Genomic DNA, 16,570 nt, shown 5'->3' with positions numbered 1-16,570 from the left:
GTTGATAAAGTACAACTCCCTCACACCTTCAGCACTCATTCATCCCTATAGAAGAGCTTTACTACCACTGAACGTCACTGTGGGTACCAAGCACTTCTGTCTGTACTCCTCCTCTAGCAACACCAGAACATTTTGGATGCTTTTGGATCCGAAATGATTGAATTGGTCTCTTGAGACCAGAGTATGGATTCCCAGAAGTCTCTATTTTGTAAATATGGGCCCTGGAAGAGGTTAAATTAGTTTATTTTGCTTTGGCTACAGTAGGTAATTCTAGTGGTGACAACAACCATGCATGTCACTTCTGCATGCTGCGTCATACTCTGTGAGATAAAGTGTCACTCTTTTCACAGCTTTTGCCGGCTCTGAGACACTTGCATGTTATTTCTCCTGCTCTTTTTCTAGCAAAAATTCACTCATCACTAAAAGAAAACTTAAAGTGAAGACCTGATTATTTCAGGAGCCTTATCACAAGTCCATTGTTTTTGAATGTTGGTGCTACTTCTGCTATATTTTCACACTTAAAACAATAATTTGGTATTCCTCTTGTACCATTGTCCTCTTTTATGATAAGAAATAGGTCACCTGGCAGTTCTCTCCCAAGTGGTTCCACTGCTGCCAGCATTAAGTCTGAGTATGATTGAGTGGGCTATATAATTGTCAGAAAATTACTTGTCTTTAAAAGTTTGGGTTCAATATACTTACCTGTTGATCAAAAATAGCCTTAAACCTATACACTTTTTTCTTTTTTTTTAGTTTTATTTAGTAACTTTCAGGAGGGTGTACTCATTTTTGCAACACAACATTTTATCACTTTGATAAGAAAATCTTATTTTGCTGAATAATTTTGGCATTCTTCTTTGGTAATTGATCAAGCAGGCTTGTTGGAACATTAAATCTCCAAAGAACCCTAACATGTCTTGTAAGTAAAGAGTAATTGCTGAATTTTTTTAAGTTTTAGAGGAGGTGTACTCATTTATGCTGTGCACTGTATATTATGTAAACAAAAACTTTTATTTTGGATGCAATAAATCACGATTAATCTTTTGACAGCACTATATATATATCGATTCCTATGGAAGCCCATTTCCGCCACATAAGAAAAAAAGTCATGCTTTGGTAAATCATAATTATGACATAGAAGTCAAAATTCTGAAATGAAAAAGTCATGAAAAAAAGTCATAAATGACATAAAAAGTTGAAAATTGTATTTTAAAAGTTGAAAATTGTATTATTAAAACTATATTGCCTTCCATAGGGATTCATAAAGGACAGTGCTGCATTTATTTATTTTCAGACACAAAGCTTTTGTTTAACAGCAATTAAAATGAATGGAATGCTTTCACTGTGTGCACATAAATGTTTATCATTTGTGTCATATATAGCATTTCTTCTAATCTTCTGCACGACATATAGCCAACAAACCCTGCTGGAGTTCACCTTTAAACTGCTTCTATTGAGAAAAAACAAGAAATCAAAAAAACAAAAAAATCATGTTGGTGAAATGATGTTGAAGACTGGTTATAAATATCTGTGTGTGTGTGGAGACCTGTAAGGCTGTGTACAGTGAAGTTCCTGTTGACTGAAGGTATGCCACTCTAACTCTCAGTAGATCCTCCTCACTATGAGCCACCATCACACCCTGGACCACCGGTGCCTACAGAGTACAGGACAGAGTATCGGTCAACACATATCTATAGCTGGTTCAAAGCAAAAATAAAAACAAGGACAGCTGAGCATGATACAGTGTATCAACAAGCAGTGATCTCAATATCCGTGTAAAGTTGTTTAAAAGAACTTGCTGTTTTGCATTTGCAAGTGCTTTGCATGGATTTAGCATATTGTATTTCAGGAAATAACTTAAATATTTTTTAATTGATACATATCTGCCATGCAAAACAATGTTTGTACTAGTAAGTTTATACTAGTACTGTAACTGTGTGCACACTTACACAACATTTTCTATGATGACTGAGACTTCTGTTGTTTTTAAATTGAGCTAATGATATTTTCTATCCACTAACCTATACCGAACCCTCAAATAAACCTTTTTGTATTTTAGGCCCAACATATAGATGATTTTAGGTTTTACTTTACTCTTAGTTGGGACATTTGGTGCCTAAAATGCTGGCTAAACCTGATCATGCACACAGAAGTTTTAAAGTAGAATATTTAGTAGCAGCATAAATTAATACTTGGCTTTTTTGAAATGACATTAAGATATCTGTAAAATAAAAAAATAAAAAATCGTACTTTCATAGTTTGGATCCGTTGTGCCAAGAATAAATACTGGTTCTGTATACATCGTACTGATGAGAAAAAGAAAAGAGATAAATTGCAAATGCTTTGTGGATTTATATTAATTGATCATTACACATTGAGCACACACACATTAATACATCCTCAAACACACATAAACCAGTTTTACCTAGAGTCTTTAAGCCCTTTTTCAGGTCTCCAGAGAGGACTCCTTTAAAATGTCCCTCTAAAGAGTCCTCCACTGTCTGGCCTTTCTCAAACTCCAGTTTTTCCAGCACTTAAGTAGAAATAACATTACTGTTCACACACATTTGAAATATTTGTCATTGTCAACCTTACAAATACCATACAAGAAGGCTTAAATAATACAGATGGATATGTTCCAAGGATTTGCATGTTAGAAATGTGTCAATAACTTTACATAAGTAATTACCTCTACCAAGGATACAGGAAACAACAACCTTTCCAAACACCAATAGATATAAAACAGTAATAATGAAACTATCTGACACATCTCATGCACCAAATTTTGAAATACCCTAAATGTTAGTTAGTGTCTATATGAACACTTTTCTTGTTGATTAAAAGTTCATAAGGAATGGTTTTCCACATCTTCTGAAGACATTTCCCAACAATTTTGTCCCTGAAATTATAGCTAGATCTGAAACACACATACAAACACTTGCAACTCACCAATTCTGAGATGGTCTGGGTTTCTTGTGGTGAGTATTTTGATCCAAATATCAGCTGCAGGTTTCTTGTTTTTCAGCTCCTCAGATAAAGTCTGTAAAACAAAATCAAAATATACTGATTTCAATCACACAATTCAATCAGGTATATGAAATATGCATCTTATCTGAGTTCAATTCTAAGAAAGGTTTGTATATCTGTCACCCTGTGATCTAACTGAGCTGAAACTCCCTACAACCGGATCCTGCTTCCGAGGTCATCTAGAGGTCTCAGTAGGGGCAGTTGCAGTGCAACATATCAGACAAAGCAAAGTCAACATCATAGGTTTCACAGTTAATCCTTCATTAACTAAGTCTCTTAATATGACATGAAAGCAGTCCTGGGAGTGCAGGGTGACTTGAGAGCACTTGAAATATTTTAAAGGAACAATTCATCCTAAAATTACAAATCTGGACTCACTGCTATATCCTGGTCAACAATTCCTGGCTCATTCTCTTTCTGATAAGAGAGAGAGAGAAAGAAACAGAGAGAATGAGCATGATTACTCGCACAGCATGCACAAGATACTGACATACTGATGATGTATCAACACAGTAAAATTGGTTTTGGTGATAAATATTTAACTGAGATTCAGGACAGGAGGCATCACACTTTTTACCTTCAACAATGCCTCAATGAGCTTTGAAAAATCTCCACTGGTTTCACTTATCAAGTCTTTCTCCAAATCCCGCTTATACTCTGTTAAAGTGACAATGTTGAAACATTCAAACACAGACTGATGGAAAATGTATGCAGTTATCACTAATATATTCAACTCTTACTGAATTAAATATTATAGTGATAATATATGCACTAGTGTTTAAAAGTTTGGCATCAGTAAAATTTATTTTTTAAACAAATTAATTTTATTCAGAAAAGGATGCTTTCAATTGAAAGTGACAGGAAAGACTTTTACATTGTTACAAAAAAAATCTATTTAAAAAAAGCTGTTGTTTTGAACCTTTTATTCGTTAAAGAATTCTCTGTATTTTGTATCAATAAATGCAATTTTGATGAGCAAGACTCTTTAAAAACATTTTAATTGAAAAGATTTACAGACTTTTGAAAGGTAGTGTATTGTTATATATAAATATAAAATAAACATTAAATCTTATCTCATCCTAATAAGAATACACTGATATTCCTTGTTTTAATTATAACTTATAAGTTTTCACAAAAATAGCAATGCCTTGTTGTCCAAAGCATTGTTGTGTTGCTTTACAGTGAAAAATCACCAATAATCAATAAGTAATTAGTGTCATATATGAGCACAATTCTTTGTAAATATTTAGTGCTCATGTTGAGTGATCATCATTCCAAAAACTTTTTTGACAATACAGCTTTTTAACCCTATGACAATATGCAAAGGTTTCAGTATGCACAGGGTTAAAAGTGAGACGTTCCAAAAAATGAGGCATTTAATTGCATTAATTAAGTTAAAATGGTCAACATTTTTCCATTTTGAAAATAATTCCTAAAGCACCTTGACTGTATGCAGCCCTGATGTCAGAGAGCTGCTGTGGTGTCCTAGTGCACAACATCTCTAAAAGAGTTTCTTCATCTGTACCAGCACCCTGAACACACAAAACAATAAATACAGTCTGAATTGATATTGAACTATAATTAAATGTATGCTGATAATCTCACACACACACACACACACACACACACACACACATAAATATATATATATATATAGTATGTTATCATAAAAAATAAATAAATAAATAAATATTCATTCAAATGGCATAAGTATATTGAGACTTTTGCCATATGCTGTATGGTGTGGGTCTGCAAGGCCGAGTTTAAAGGACCACACACACACACACACACACACACACACACACACACAGTCATGTAATTGCATACTCATAGCACAATAGAACTAGCACTATCCTAGTGATTAATGCCAAACCTCCATGGCTTTGCGTAAGCGATGGGCCTCAAACTGCTCTGGTATCATCATCAGTCCAAGTATCAGAGACTGCAGATCACCAGAAAGAACCTTCTTGAGACTTGCGTCCAATTCCTGTAGCACACACACACACATTTTTGTATCATGATAAGGATTATACATTGACTTTTATTGATTTTATACTGAGTTAATGATATTTTATATCCTCTAAACCTAAAAAAAATCCTCACAAGCCTTTCTTTATTTTTAGATGTTCATTAAGACATCATTTAAGGTGTTTAGTATGTTTATTAGGCCATTTTCCTAATGGGAACTATATGTGATATTAATTTTTACTACCCTTGTGGGGACATTTGGTCACTTCTTATGGTAGTTGGCCTCTAAAAAACACAACCTGACCACCACACACAGTCAGACTAGCTTGTGATGATTTGGAGATTAATGTATTTCTGATTTACCTTTTGTGAGAAATTCTTGTACGCCAGGGCAAGAGATCGTCTCTGAGCATTACTGCGATTGGTTAGTATTCTCACAATTGTGCTCACATCTTTAACAGAAAGATATGGTAGTTTGAAATAACAACATTTAAGTATGAAAGAATACTAGCAGATTGACTTTTACTACCACAATCATGCCCCATGAGCATTTATATAGCTGTACCTTTCTTCTCCAGTGCAGTGTGAAGGACTGTAACATCTCTCTCTGGACGAAAATTTGGGAAGGGCCGCACAGACCCCAGGGTGCCCCACCACATGCCTTCAGACTGTGGGATGATAAAAAAAAAAAAAAGAAAAAATAGGCAATGTAGGGGAGGACGGAGAATGTCGAAGAAAAGAGTCCTGATTTAGAAGAGATTTTTTGACAAACAATGGGACCGAAGTACAACACAAAAAGTGATGCAGAGAAAAATGTACAGATGCAAACATTCACCATAAGTGGAGATGTTTCCTGTGACTTAGCTTCAGTCTCCATGACAGCACTTGTCAGTGTAAAAGGAAGTTATGCACAAGCAGCACTGAAAAAAAAAAATGGTGTAGAAACAATTTTCACTAGTACATTTCCACAGTTACTTTCAAAGTAATTATACATGACATTTTAAAGACTGAAAAAAGTATTTTCTTTTAAAATGTACTCCAATAATCTTTGTTTTAACTACAAGTTTGATCATTTTTACAGTGTATATGAAAAAACAATAAATACAAAAATTATAAAAACACAACACCTTATAAAGAACACTGTTCTTCAAAAATACTGTAAATAAATACATTTCTTTATTTCTTTTAGCAAAAATAGAGAAATGAATAAACAATGAAATGAACTTAATTCTCACTTAAAATATCAGTGCAAATTTAATTGAAATCAGCTATGATCCTTCTGACAAAAAGAGGAAAGCAAATATGTTCAGAGGAAATTTTAGTTTAAAAGATGTTTACCTACTTGAAAAAAGACTACTCAGATAGTGGCGATGATTAGTTAAAGTGGTTTACCTGCTGAAGACTCAGAATTGAAGTGTCTGTTATGAGATTTCAGTCTCAGGTGAGCTCGAGTTTCAGAAAGTTTTTTTGTTTTTTTTTTGGTGACTCCTGGTCCTCCTCAAATAGTGCAAGACGAAACCTCAAGGTTTTAAATACGCCGTATTTCTCGGGCTCGTCTGCTGCAAAACCACAAAATGTCTAAAACCAAACAAGCTCTCAATACCTTAGATCAGATCAGATCAGATATCCCATGGGTGTAACCTTGACACTACACACAAGAACTTTAAAAACCTGCATAACTGGAAGAATCAATTGACTAGCTTCCACCCCAAAACAACCATTTCTGAATTGCAAAGATTCTTCGAAAGAGAACTCTCGAATAAGTAGATGTACATTTAAACAGAGTTCGATGTTAGTCGCTAAACGCTGCATAAAACAGGTTGTAATTTGAGAAATGTGTGAACGTGTTGTTAATGTCAACAAAGGCGTTAGTGGAGCTTGCACTTGAACTTGCATGTGACTGTGTACATAAACTCGAGTCAAATGTTGAAAATATCACGAGAATTTACCTCCACGCTCCACCTGAAAGAGCAACATCATCAGGTGTGGCGTTTGATTTGTAGACCTGAACAAACAAAATGGCATCAGTACAAGCATCTACATACTTGTCATTCATCAGCAGCTGTTATCAGACATCTTACACGCAGCAACCATGCAACTTTTGACCTCGCTGCTCCAGTCCGAAACTCATTCAAATGAACAAACAAGCACTACTACACAATAACACATATATGCCGATACAAGTTGTTTTTGATGAACTATTATAAAAAAATTAACTAAAACATCAATAGCCCACACTGAAGTCAAAAATGTGTGAATTCCGACATGATTTTTTACAGTTTTATTACAAAATTAAAGCCACTCCCTGTTACATATTTCACATTGTGCTTTGAAAATAACATTAATACATAATAAAGTTTCCTGGTTATCCAAAAACATGATGACTTTTTATTGACTGACATCAGCACACTTTTAAAAACAACAGGGTATACCGAAATCTGCCAGGATCCAATCCGCATTGATATTAAAGCTTACATACCAGCATATACCCAGTATGTCAAATGTTTATAAAACATAACATTAGCTTGTAAACAAATAAAATGAGCAGAAATGAAAGAATGCTTCGAAAGTTGCCAGATTCATATACGATGATGAGATTCTCATGTGATGCATAGGAAAACAGAAAAAAAAGTTTTTGAGTGACTTAACCACCAGCACCATCATTAGCGTGTAAATGACCTGTAGGTAATATGTTTTATTCAAACTATGTGCAAATAAGACACATCACAGGCGAGAGATTTACGTTTCAAGAACACTAGCATGTTGAATAATATTTGACCTCTGCTTCTCTCTCATTTTTAAATGACAATACATGCATCCATTTTATCTATTATACAGTCTACTGACACGAGAAACTTTTCCTGCCCAACATCTTCTGATTGTAGGTAAGGATGACTCAGAGGTGCCCTCATGGTGTCCTATATCAGATCACAGACAGTGTTTGTATTGTTGGGGCAGGACAAGTGGGTGGAGTCAGAAGGAGAAGGGGGTCAGATGAAAGAGAGAGAGGGCGGGATCAAACAAATTCCAGCTCCCACTGTTGGCTGGCATGTTCCTCGTTCTCTTTTCGAATCACTAAATGTTGTTTGTCGTATTGCTTACCCCCTGTAAAAAAGAGAAATTAGATTGCTGGAGAATGTTTTTTGTTTCTTTAGTAGTTGTCAAATAACATGGACATGGACATTTGTTGCCAAAATCGTGATTTTAGGTCTAAATCCACATATTCATAAAGAAATGTAGACATGGACATTTGTTGCCAAAATCGTGATTTTAGGTCTAAATCCACATATTTAAATTTAAAATTTAAAATTTAAAATTTATTTTATATTTAAATTAAAGTAAAAACAGCAATATTGTGAAATAGTATTACAATTTAAAATAACTTTTATGTCAAAGCTGAATTTTCAACAGGCATTACTCAAGTCTTCATTGTCACATGATCCTTCAGAAAACATTTTGATAGGTTGATTTTCTACTTAAGAAATGTTTCTTATTTTCAAAGTCGAAAACAGTTGTGCTGCGTAATATTTCTGTGGAAATTGTGATGAATAGACAGTAATAAAAAAGAATAATTTGAAATTATTATTTTTTGTAACAAAGTTTACATCTCTACTGACAATTTTGATTTATTGAATGTAGCCTTCCTGGATAAAAGTATTAATTTCTTTCACAAAAAAAAAAGTATTGACCCCAAACTTTTGAGTATTTCTCAAACTCTCTTTAATGATAGCTAACATAATTCTCAAAAAACTGCATGTATTGTAAATATAAAAATATGAAAGTATATAAAGATCAGAAAAACATTGTTTGATAGATTTAGATGAAGTATGTCACGACACACTGCTGGACACTCCTGTATTGATATCAGCTACTCTAACATTTTTGCATTCTTAACAAAAATTATATTTTTAATGTATTAATAGGAATGGTAATAAAAATATTTTTATAATAAATAGCAATATTATAAATAATAAAATAAATTAAGAGTCACAACAGGCAGTAGTTAAGCTTGTGCTTGGTACATAAAGCACCAAACTAAATCTCACCCTTGATATCCAGCACCATTCCAGGGCAGGTGATGCTGGAGATTGTGCCGCTGACCTGAGCGCTCCACGTCTGCACTGGAAAACGCGTTTCAGTCCACATCACCACCTTAGCACCTGACTCCACATTACCCATCACCTGCAGACTCACGGTTCGAGCCAGCTGACACAAAGAGAGCACATGTTCAACAATCTGAGAGGGGTGACTTTAAGAAGTTAGAAACAATAATTACTCATCCACTTCATGGTGTGCAAAGTACCTTGTTTTTGATGAGCCCATCCTGATAAAACCAAAAATCACTCATTCCCTCCACCTGCTCTGTGACGACCACACGGCCCGTCTTCATGTCCTCAACACCCCCCTGCACTGATATGTAGTGGCCCGTCTCTTTATTTTTGATGCGGAACAGTCTTTGTTTCTATAGGGATATAAACACACAATTAATAACACAAGAAATGCTGTTTTCAAGTTATCTTGTGCAAATAATTGGTCATGTGAAGGTGATACTAACTTGTCTGACTGGATACAAGGAGCCGATACAGGAAAGAGAACTGAATTTATGCCAGTTTGTGATTTCAATGGGCTCCAATAGGAACTGGCGCCCCCTGTAGTTACTATGTTCACATAACACCCAGCTGCAAAGAGATTGACATGGTTTTGATATATGAGAAAATTTCATACAAAATAGTCATGAAACCACAAATGTACTAATATGAACCAGTAATATGCAAACTCACCAACCACTATTGACCCTGACAGAGAGGAAATGTGTATTAAATCCTTCCTCCCACATGTTGGAAATATGTGTATCAATGGTGACCTCCCGACCCTCAAAGCACTCCAGTCCAAAGAGCGAGATTGACGGCACCGAAAAGGTCTGAAAGAGAGAACAAACAGGCAAAATAAATAAATAAATAAATAAAGATATATGTGGTAAAATCACTTGTCTATCAGTTTCTCATTGGATCATCGGTCCACCTCTTTTCCAGAAATATATTTAGTAAGAAAGCAGTATCTTCTCACCATTGGAACTGCTTTGACAGAGTGAATGCCCGAGTCAGTTGGGATGCCCATGCTGGTCAGGTTGGGATAATCTCCTTCAGACAGAACATACATGTTTCCTGTGAACTTCTCTCCTCCATAAAGCACCCAACTGAAATGAACAAATTACAAATTCAGCATACAAATTCAGAGTGTCACAAAGAAGTCACTGAAAGAAATAGAGTATAGTGAATTTGCGGCCACTCTATACTGCATTCTCTAAACCTTTATCTCACCTTAAATTTTCTCACTAACCTTCCTCCCACCACCCTGCAGGACTTAACAGTGAGCCTTTCAGGCAAACAGCCCTGGTTCTGATGACAAACCCTACATGTGCCTTGGAAATCCGGCTCCGAGTAGAGCAGCACCTGCAGCAAAGTGAAAAACAAAACATTCAGCTTTTCCACCAAAGGAATTACATTCTAAAATATATTATTTTAGTTGGAATAATATTTCACAATATTACTGTTTTTACTGTATTTTTGCTCAATTAAATGCAGCCTCAGTGAGCACAAGAGACTCAGCTTACCTCATTTCTGAAGCTGGGTTCTTCACTAGGTGCCTGAAATACACAAGAACGACCTCATTAGTGAAATCAAGCACAGACTATTAAATGGAGATTCATAGAGGAATTCATGAAATAATTAATGTTGATGAAATACATTAATACTAGTTCAGCACATTTAACTGGATGAAGTGGATTGCAGGTGGTTATCAAATAATACACAAGAATTTACGATGATTTACCAGATGCAAACGTTGAGTAACTGTTTAGTGAATGTGCCTCTCAATATTCTCTAATATTTACTCTTTATGCAAAACATTTTCAACCACACACAATTTGAGTCAATACTCCTTGCACAAACTGCTTGGATTAGATTAATGAATAATGAAATGCCTCTGACTTACTGCGAGGATGGGCTGTATGGAGCAGATGCGGTTGTCTCCAGAGCCCCAGTCTTCACAGTTGTTGTAGAAGCCTTTCTCCAAGACATACTGGTTACCTGAGAAATCCACATGAGAGTAGGCTACCCACCTGAGGAAAGGAAGAAATATACATACTTATTAAAACTTGGCTCGATCTACCAGACTGCATTATGACAATAACTATCAGATATTGTATGTGGAAGAGATTTATGGTCACTTAAAGAGAGACAGAGAGATCAGAACATACGCTCCACTCAGCACGTGGATGGAGCGGGTGTTGATGCCGAACCCAAACAGCTCCACATCTGCGACAGCTTCTGTCACCTCAAACGTGGGCTCTTCACTCTCTGCTTTCTCCTCTTCAGGCATCCCATATAACACCAGCAGGGGCTCAGACAGGTCCTACAAGAAGCAGATATTACAGTCCAAAAAAGAACACTTAAAATTAATCTATTAATTTTGAGTACAATAATGTTTAATGATGCACTAAAGTGCACTAAACACCAAATTATTGTGCAAGCTTAAATAAATAAATTAATAAATAACTGTGTTATTTATTTATTTAATAAAATATATTAATATTTTCATTTTTAAACCAATGTACGTGTATTTATAGCTAGTTACAGAAATTCTATTAAAACATTTTTTAAAACACTTTACATGTTTTTAGTAGTAGTAGTATATTAATACAATCAAATGTATATATTTTTTTGTATATTTCTTAGTATAGATATTTATATTCTTTTATAGTTAGTCACAGAAATGATATTTAAAATATATTTTAAAACATGTATTGTATTACTGTTGTTGTTATTATTATTATTAATAGTAGTAGTAGTATATCAATATAATATATTAATATTTTCTATAATTTTCAGTATAGACATTTACATGGTTATAGCTTGTCACAGAAATTTAATTATATATGATATATTATTTAAATAATATAATAACATAAATTATTTAAACATATAATAATATATTTTAAAATGTATTATATTACTATTACTAATATTATTATTATTAGTAGTAGTACATTAATATAATAAAATATATGAATCTTTTCAATTTTTATTATATTATTATTATTTTTTTTATTAGTAGTATTATTAACATCAGGGTACTTCCATTTTTATAAAGAAAATACTTTTTTTTTATTTAAACTAAATAGTATGAATCTTGGTGAGATTTTATCATATACAAATAATATAAAATAGTCAAATTTATTTTGTGTTTGTCTTACAGCTTGGATGACTCGGACTGAGCGCAGCTCTGAGTTCACTCCTCCCCACACCCGCCAGTCATGGTACTCTCCCTCCTCTAGAAGATACTGGTGACCCCGGAAACCCTCCTTCTCATAGCCGACCCAGCTATAAGACAGATCGAGTAAGTCGAGCACAACAGAATAGAGAGCAATACAACAAAAATAAGTCAGATACAGTCCCGCATACTATGCATAGTAAATATGTGACCCTGGACCACAAAACCAGTCATAAGGGTCAATTTTTTGAATAATTAAGCTTTCCATTGATGTATGGTTTGTTAGGATAGGACAATATTTGGCTGAGATACAACTATTTGAAAATCTGGAATCTGAGGGTGCAAAAAATAAATCAAAATATTGAGAAAATCGCCTTTAAAGTTGTCCAAATGAAGTTCTTAGCAATGCATATAACTAATCAAAAATTAAGTTTTGATATATTGATGGTAAGACATTTACAATATATATTCATGGAACATAATTTTCACTTAATATCCTAATGATTTAAATACAAATTTTGACCCATACAATGTATTGTTGGCTATTGCTACAAATATACCCGTGCTACTTAAGACTGGTTTTGTGGTCCAGGGTCACATATATCAGTTCTTGTTCTCTTCCTCACTTTATTCTCAATCAAACACACACATTTTCAATACTCACCAGCCTCCAATAACTTTAAGGGATCCTGCACTGAACATAAACAATGATTGCTGCTTGTCCACTCTTGACAGGAAATCTCTCATGCTGGTGTAGATTTCTCTGCTTTTGCCAGTGAAATATGGTTTTTCATAGAGCACAATCTATTGAAAACAAATTATATCAAACATGAATTATCATTGATCCCATAAAGAACATCAAATACAGTATTACTTTATTAGATGGCAGTTGATGAAACACTTACTTTTGGCTCATAAAGGTTCTCCACTCTAGGTTCCCCCTACAAAAAACATTTGTATTAATATACCTCATTTTATTACTGATATGCTGTGGAATCATTGTCCAAAAGGACAGACTGAGGAGGAGATGCTCACTATTTTAAGCGGGTGTAGGGAGCCCACATACGGATGTGTGACGCCCCAGGCAGCTGGGGTGGGGAATCCCCCGACTTCAAGCACTCGCGGGACACCTTGAAAGAAGGGCTCTGCAAACACCAACCATCTGGAGGAGATCAAACACATGATGTTAACAGATAAATACTGCGACCGAGCCCAAATAGAATGGAATTTGGAATAAGCTGCACTGATCACTCACAGGCCAGCATTGATGATGATGGAGTTTGCTCTGACTGGGAAGCCAAAAATTCTGGAGTCTTCTGACGTGTCTCTGAATATGACCTTCTTGCCTTCTGCATTTTCGTCTGGGAAAAGGCTGATTTCAGGAACGCTGTAATCCTGGAAAGGCAAAAAACAACAACAAAAATCCTTACAAAGACTTATGCAAGCCAGAGTTCCTAAAAAGTCTGTAGAAGTCCTGCCAAAATACTGGCACAATTCCGCTTGAGGACACAAGGTGGCGCACTTGATCCTTTCATAATATGGCTATGACATGACACCACAAACCAAAACATGATCCCATCCATCCCAGACACATTTACAAGCTAAAACAATGTCAGCTCTAATGATTTGTCTATAGCAGAATGTTTATGAACTTGAATTTCAACTAACGAAAAAAGTAAACAAGTCTGACATACTCTCACTGCTCGCCGTATGGATCCGATGACGAACTTCCTCTTTAGCCGAGGCTTGGACTCATGTTCCTCTTCCTCATGATCCTGTGTTGTTCCATTCTGCTGATCAACCACTTCTTCATCCGGTGGTCCAAATGGATTTGTCAGCTCGATGTCCCCCTCATCCAGAGCGATCTTTTCCCCTTTGAATTCTGGCTTCTCATACAACACCCAACTTTGGAAGACAAAACAGAAGACATAATATGAGGAAAAGAACATACGGTAACACTTTAGTATAGGGACCAATTCTCACTATTAACTAGTTGCTTATTAGCATGCCTATTATTATCATCATATTGGCTGTTTATTAGTACTTAAAAAGCACATATTCTGCATGACTGTATTCTACATCCCTAATCCAATACCTAGACTTAACAACTACCTAACTAACTATTAATAAGCAGCAAATTAGGAGTTTATAGAAGCAAAAGTAGTGAATGGTTTGTTAATGGAGAGAATTAATAACGTGTGACTGTTTTGAACATTGATTATAATAATAAATATATCTTGAGCACCAAGTCAGCCAATTAGAATGATTTCTGAAGGATCATGTGACACCAAAGACTTTAGTAAAAATTCAGCTTTGCCATCACAGAAATTAAATACATTGTAAAATATATTTAAATAAAAAATATATTTTGAACTTTAATATCTTGCAATATTATTGTTTTTAGTTTTTATCAAATAAATGCAGCCTTAATGAGAATAAATATTTAAAAATATATGAAAAAAACACAATTTATCACCCTTTTTTGAAATACATAGCCTAGCAGCTATTACCCTACCTGAACTCCTACTTGAAGCACATTAATGCAAGTGTTTTGACACGCGATGGAACGAAATCATTAGAAACAACACAATGCGTATATTATGACATCGTCTGGCAAACTACCATACAGCTGACATTGCCTGATCACTCAGATAAATTACTAGGGCAAACATGAAGCTGCTTATGCATAAACATTCATCAGCCAGCTCTCTCTGAGCTGAGGGAGTGAAAAAGATAGATGAAACCGTAGATTTTAGGTGTTCCTATTAGTATAAAAAGGTATAATTCAAAAACAGCAATTAGCATAAGCTAGAGTTGTGTGTTTCTGCACTTAATGATATTTTGCAGTGATTTGGAGATGTTTTATTGCTGGGAGGCAGGGAGAGTCTGCATGTTAAGACTGATGTGGAATGTGTCTGATTCCCATCACTAGCCCATGTGACTACATTATTTATTGTGCATTAATATTTACTCCTGTATATTTACTGTTCTGTGTCAGTAATATTTTGCATTATCCTGAACAGCATTATTATTGTATTATGACTATGTTTATGAAACAAGCATGACATGAACCATTTAAATATTTAATTTTAATTACTTAATTTAAGTAATTAATACTAATTTTGGCCGATTGCTCTGTAGTTGCAGGATAATGCCCCCCCCCCAAAAAAAAGGCGAAGACAGTAAAGACTTTAACATTGTAACCAAAGGTTTCAAATAAACACTGTTCTCCTGAAAAAATGTATTACGGATTCCACAGAAATATTAAGCAGCACAACTGTTTTCAACATTGATAAGCAACGAATCAGAATATTAGAATGATTTCTGAAGGATCGAGTAATTGCTGCTGAAAATTAAGCTTTGCCATCACAGAAATAAATTAAATTTCAAAAACATAAAAAATTCTGAAAGGTAGAGTATGTTGCCTGCAAACATATGCATCTTCAAAACCTAGTGCCCTTAAGTGCACATTTAAATTGATGTACAAAATTAACACCAGAAGTGAGAGAAATTAAATTTATATGTGCATGCTTATGTGAGCATATCAGGTCAGCAAGGAGGTGCACAATGTTTGTTTGCCACTCACCCTCCTCTGATCACTCTGATTGAATTAGTGTCTGTAAACTCCCATGGTGTGGCATCCACAACATCACCACGCACTTCAATTCTCTCACCGGTCATTCCAGGCTTGTCATAGATTAACATCTAACAGAAAAAAAGAAACTGCTAAAAAAAGTCCCACCAATCTTTTCTACAAAGACTGCATTGTTTAATATTTAACCATCTAAACCACTAGAGGCAGCAGATGTGCTAATATTTGACAAGGGACAATATTCCTTTGTCCTGCACTGACAGTGAAACATGTCCATTCGCACCGTCCTACTTTTGAACGTCACTTTTATTGTCTAAAAACCTTAAGGCTGCAATATTACACTGACGAAAATGTCAGAGAAGGAAAGGACAAGAATATGCAAGAATAAGCTTGACAAGCCAGTTTCGGTGACCTTTTCTAAATCTTTTACATCGCATCTGATGAAGAACACAAGAATGTCAACCAAAACTAATTCAGTAGAGATGTATGCGTAGTAAAAACTATGAGTTGTCAAATATATAAAATACACGTTTAGTAAATGTCACCGTGGCAAGTTGAATCATGCATACTGGAAAAGCGTTATTGTAGTTTCCACCAGACAGCAAACCTGGATGAGTTAATGTTAAAAATGCTAATAGAAATAATAAACATTGTCTTTTGAAATAATATGAATAATTCTATTATCCAATATCATACAATTATATATATATA

At 34.8% G+C, this 16,570-nt stretch overlaps 2 protein-coding genes across 5 annotated transcripts in view; both read right to left on the bottom strand.

The window, feature by feature from the left end:
* Window positions 1-1,250: 1,250 nt before the first annotated feature.
* On the bottom strand, window positions 1,251-7,227 carry anxa14 (annexin A14). 3 transcript variants are annotated; one of them, XM_016441870.1, is made up of 15 exons: window positions 7,077-7,227; window positions 6,945-7,000; window positions 6,388-6,554; window positions 5,831-5,915; window positions 5,561-5,663; window positions 5,359-5,447; window positions 4,901-5,014; window positions 4,469-4,559; window positions 3,605-3,684; window positions 3,406-3,444; window positions 2,950-3,040; window positions 2,426-2,533; window positions 2,251-2,306; window positions 1,547-1,654; window positions 1,251-1,450 (listed from the first exon to the last, which is right to left on the bottom strand). In XM_016441870.1, exons 4-15 carry the CDS (start codon window positions 5,870-5,872, stop codon window positions 1,391-1,393), a joined length of 981 nt encoding a protein of 326 aa, XP_016297356.1. In that variant the 5' UTR covers window positions 5,873-5,915; window positions 6,388-6,554; window positions 6,945-7,000; window positions 7,077-7,227; the 3' UTR covers window positions 1,251-1,390. The 3 variants fall into 3 exon arrangements, with proteins under 3 accessions (XP_016297356.1, XP_016297357.1, XP_016297358.1); XM_016441871.1 differs by having other exon boundaries at window positions 6,388-6,551; XM_016441872.1 differs by lacking the exons at window positions 6,945-7,000; window positions 7,077-7,227 and having other exon boundaries at window positions 1,251-1,447; window positions 6,388-6,911.
* A 50-nt stretch (window positions 7,228-7,277) lies between these two features.
* LOC107654746 (uncharacterized) overlaps window positions 7,278-16,570 on the bottom strand; it is a 31,048-nt gene continuing 21,755 nt past the window's right edge. The window contains exons 6-22 of one of the 2 annotated variants that reach the window (XM_016441978.1): window positions 15,854-15,972; window positions 13,962-14,172; window positions 13,523-13,662; window positions 13,303-13,429; window positions 13,173-13,208; window positions 12,932-13,071; window positions 12,251-12,377; window positions 11,255-11,409; window positions 10,990-11,116; window positions 10,610-10,642; window positions 10,336-10,448; window positions 10,063-10,192; window positions 9,777-9,916; window positions 9,551-9,674; window positions 9,299-9,457; window positions 9,042-9,201; window positions 7,278-8,100 (exon numbers count right to left, since the gene is read on the bottom strand). In XM_016441978.1, the coding sequence (XP_016297464.1) occupies window positions 8,012-8,100; window positions 9,042-9,201; window positions 9,299-9,457; window positions 9,551-9,674; window positions 9,777-9,916; window positions 10,063-10,192; window positions 10,336-10,448; window positions 10,610-10,642; window positions 10,990-11,116; window positions 11,255-11,409; window positions 12,251-12,377; window positions 12,932-13,071; window positions 13,173-13,208; window positions 13,303-13,429; window positions 13,523-13,662; window positions 13,962-14,172; window positions 15,854-15,972 (2,130 nt within the window). In that variant the 3' untranslated portion in view covers window positions 7,278-8,011. Of the gene's footprint in view, window positions 8,101-9,041; window positions 9,202-9,298; window positions 9,458-9,550; window positions 9,675-9,776; window positions 9,917-10,062; window positions 10,193-10,316; window positions 10,449-10,609; window positions 10,643-10,989; window positions 11,117-11,254; window positions 11,410-12,250; window positions 12,378-12,931; window positions 13,072-13,172; window positions 13,209-13,302; window positions 13,430-13,522; window positions 13,663-13,961; window positions 14,173-15,853; window positions 15,973-16,570 lie in introns of those variants that run through there. The other variant, XM_016441979.1, reaches the window with a different exon arrangement.

This window comes from Sinocyclocheilus anshuiensis, unplaced genomic scaffold (assembly GCF_001515605.1).
Source record: "Sinocyclocheilus anshuiensis isolate Anshui unplaced genomic scaffold, SAMN03320099.WGS_v1.1 scaffold195, whole genome shotgun sequence".
Lineage (NCBI taxonomy): Eukaryota > Metazoa > Chordata > Actinopteri > Cypriniformes > Cyprinidae > Sinocyclocheilus > Sinocyclocheilus anshuiensis.
The sequence above is the reverse complement of the archived record's forward strand: the minus strand, read 5'-3'. Positions and strand labels throughout refer to the sequence as shown.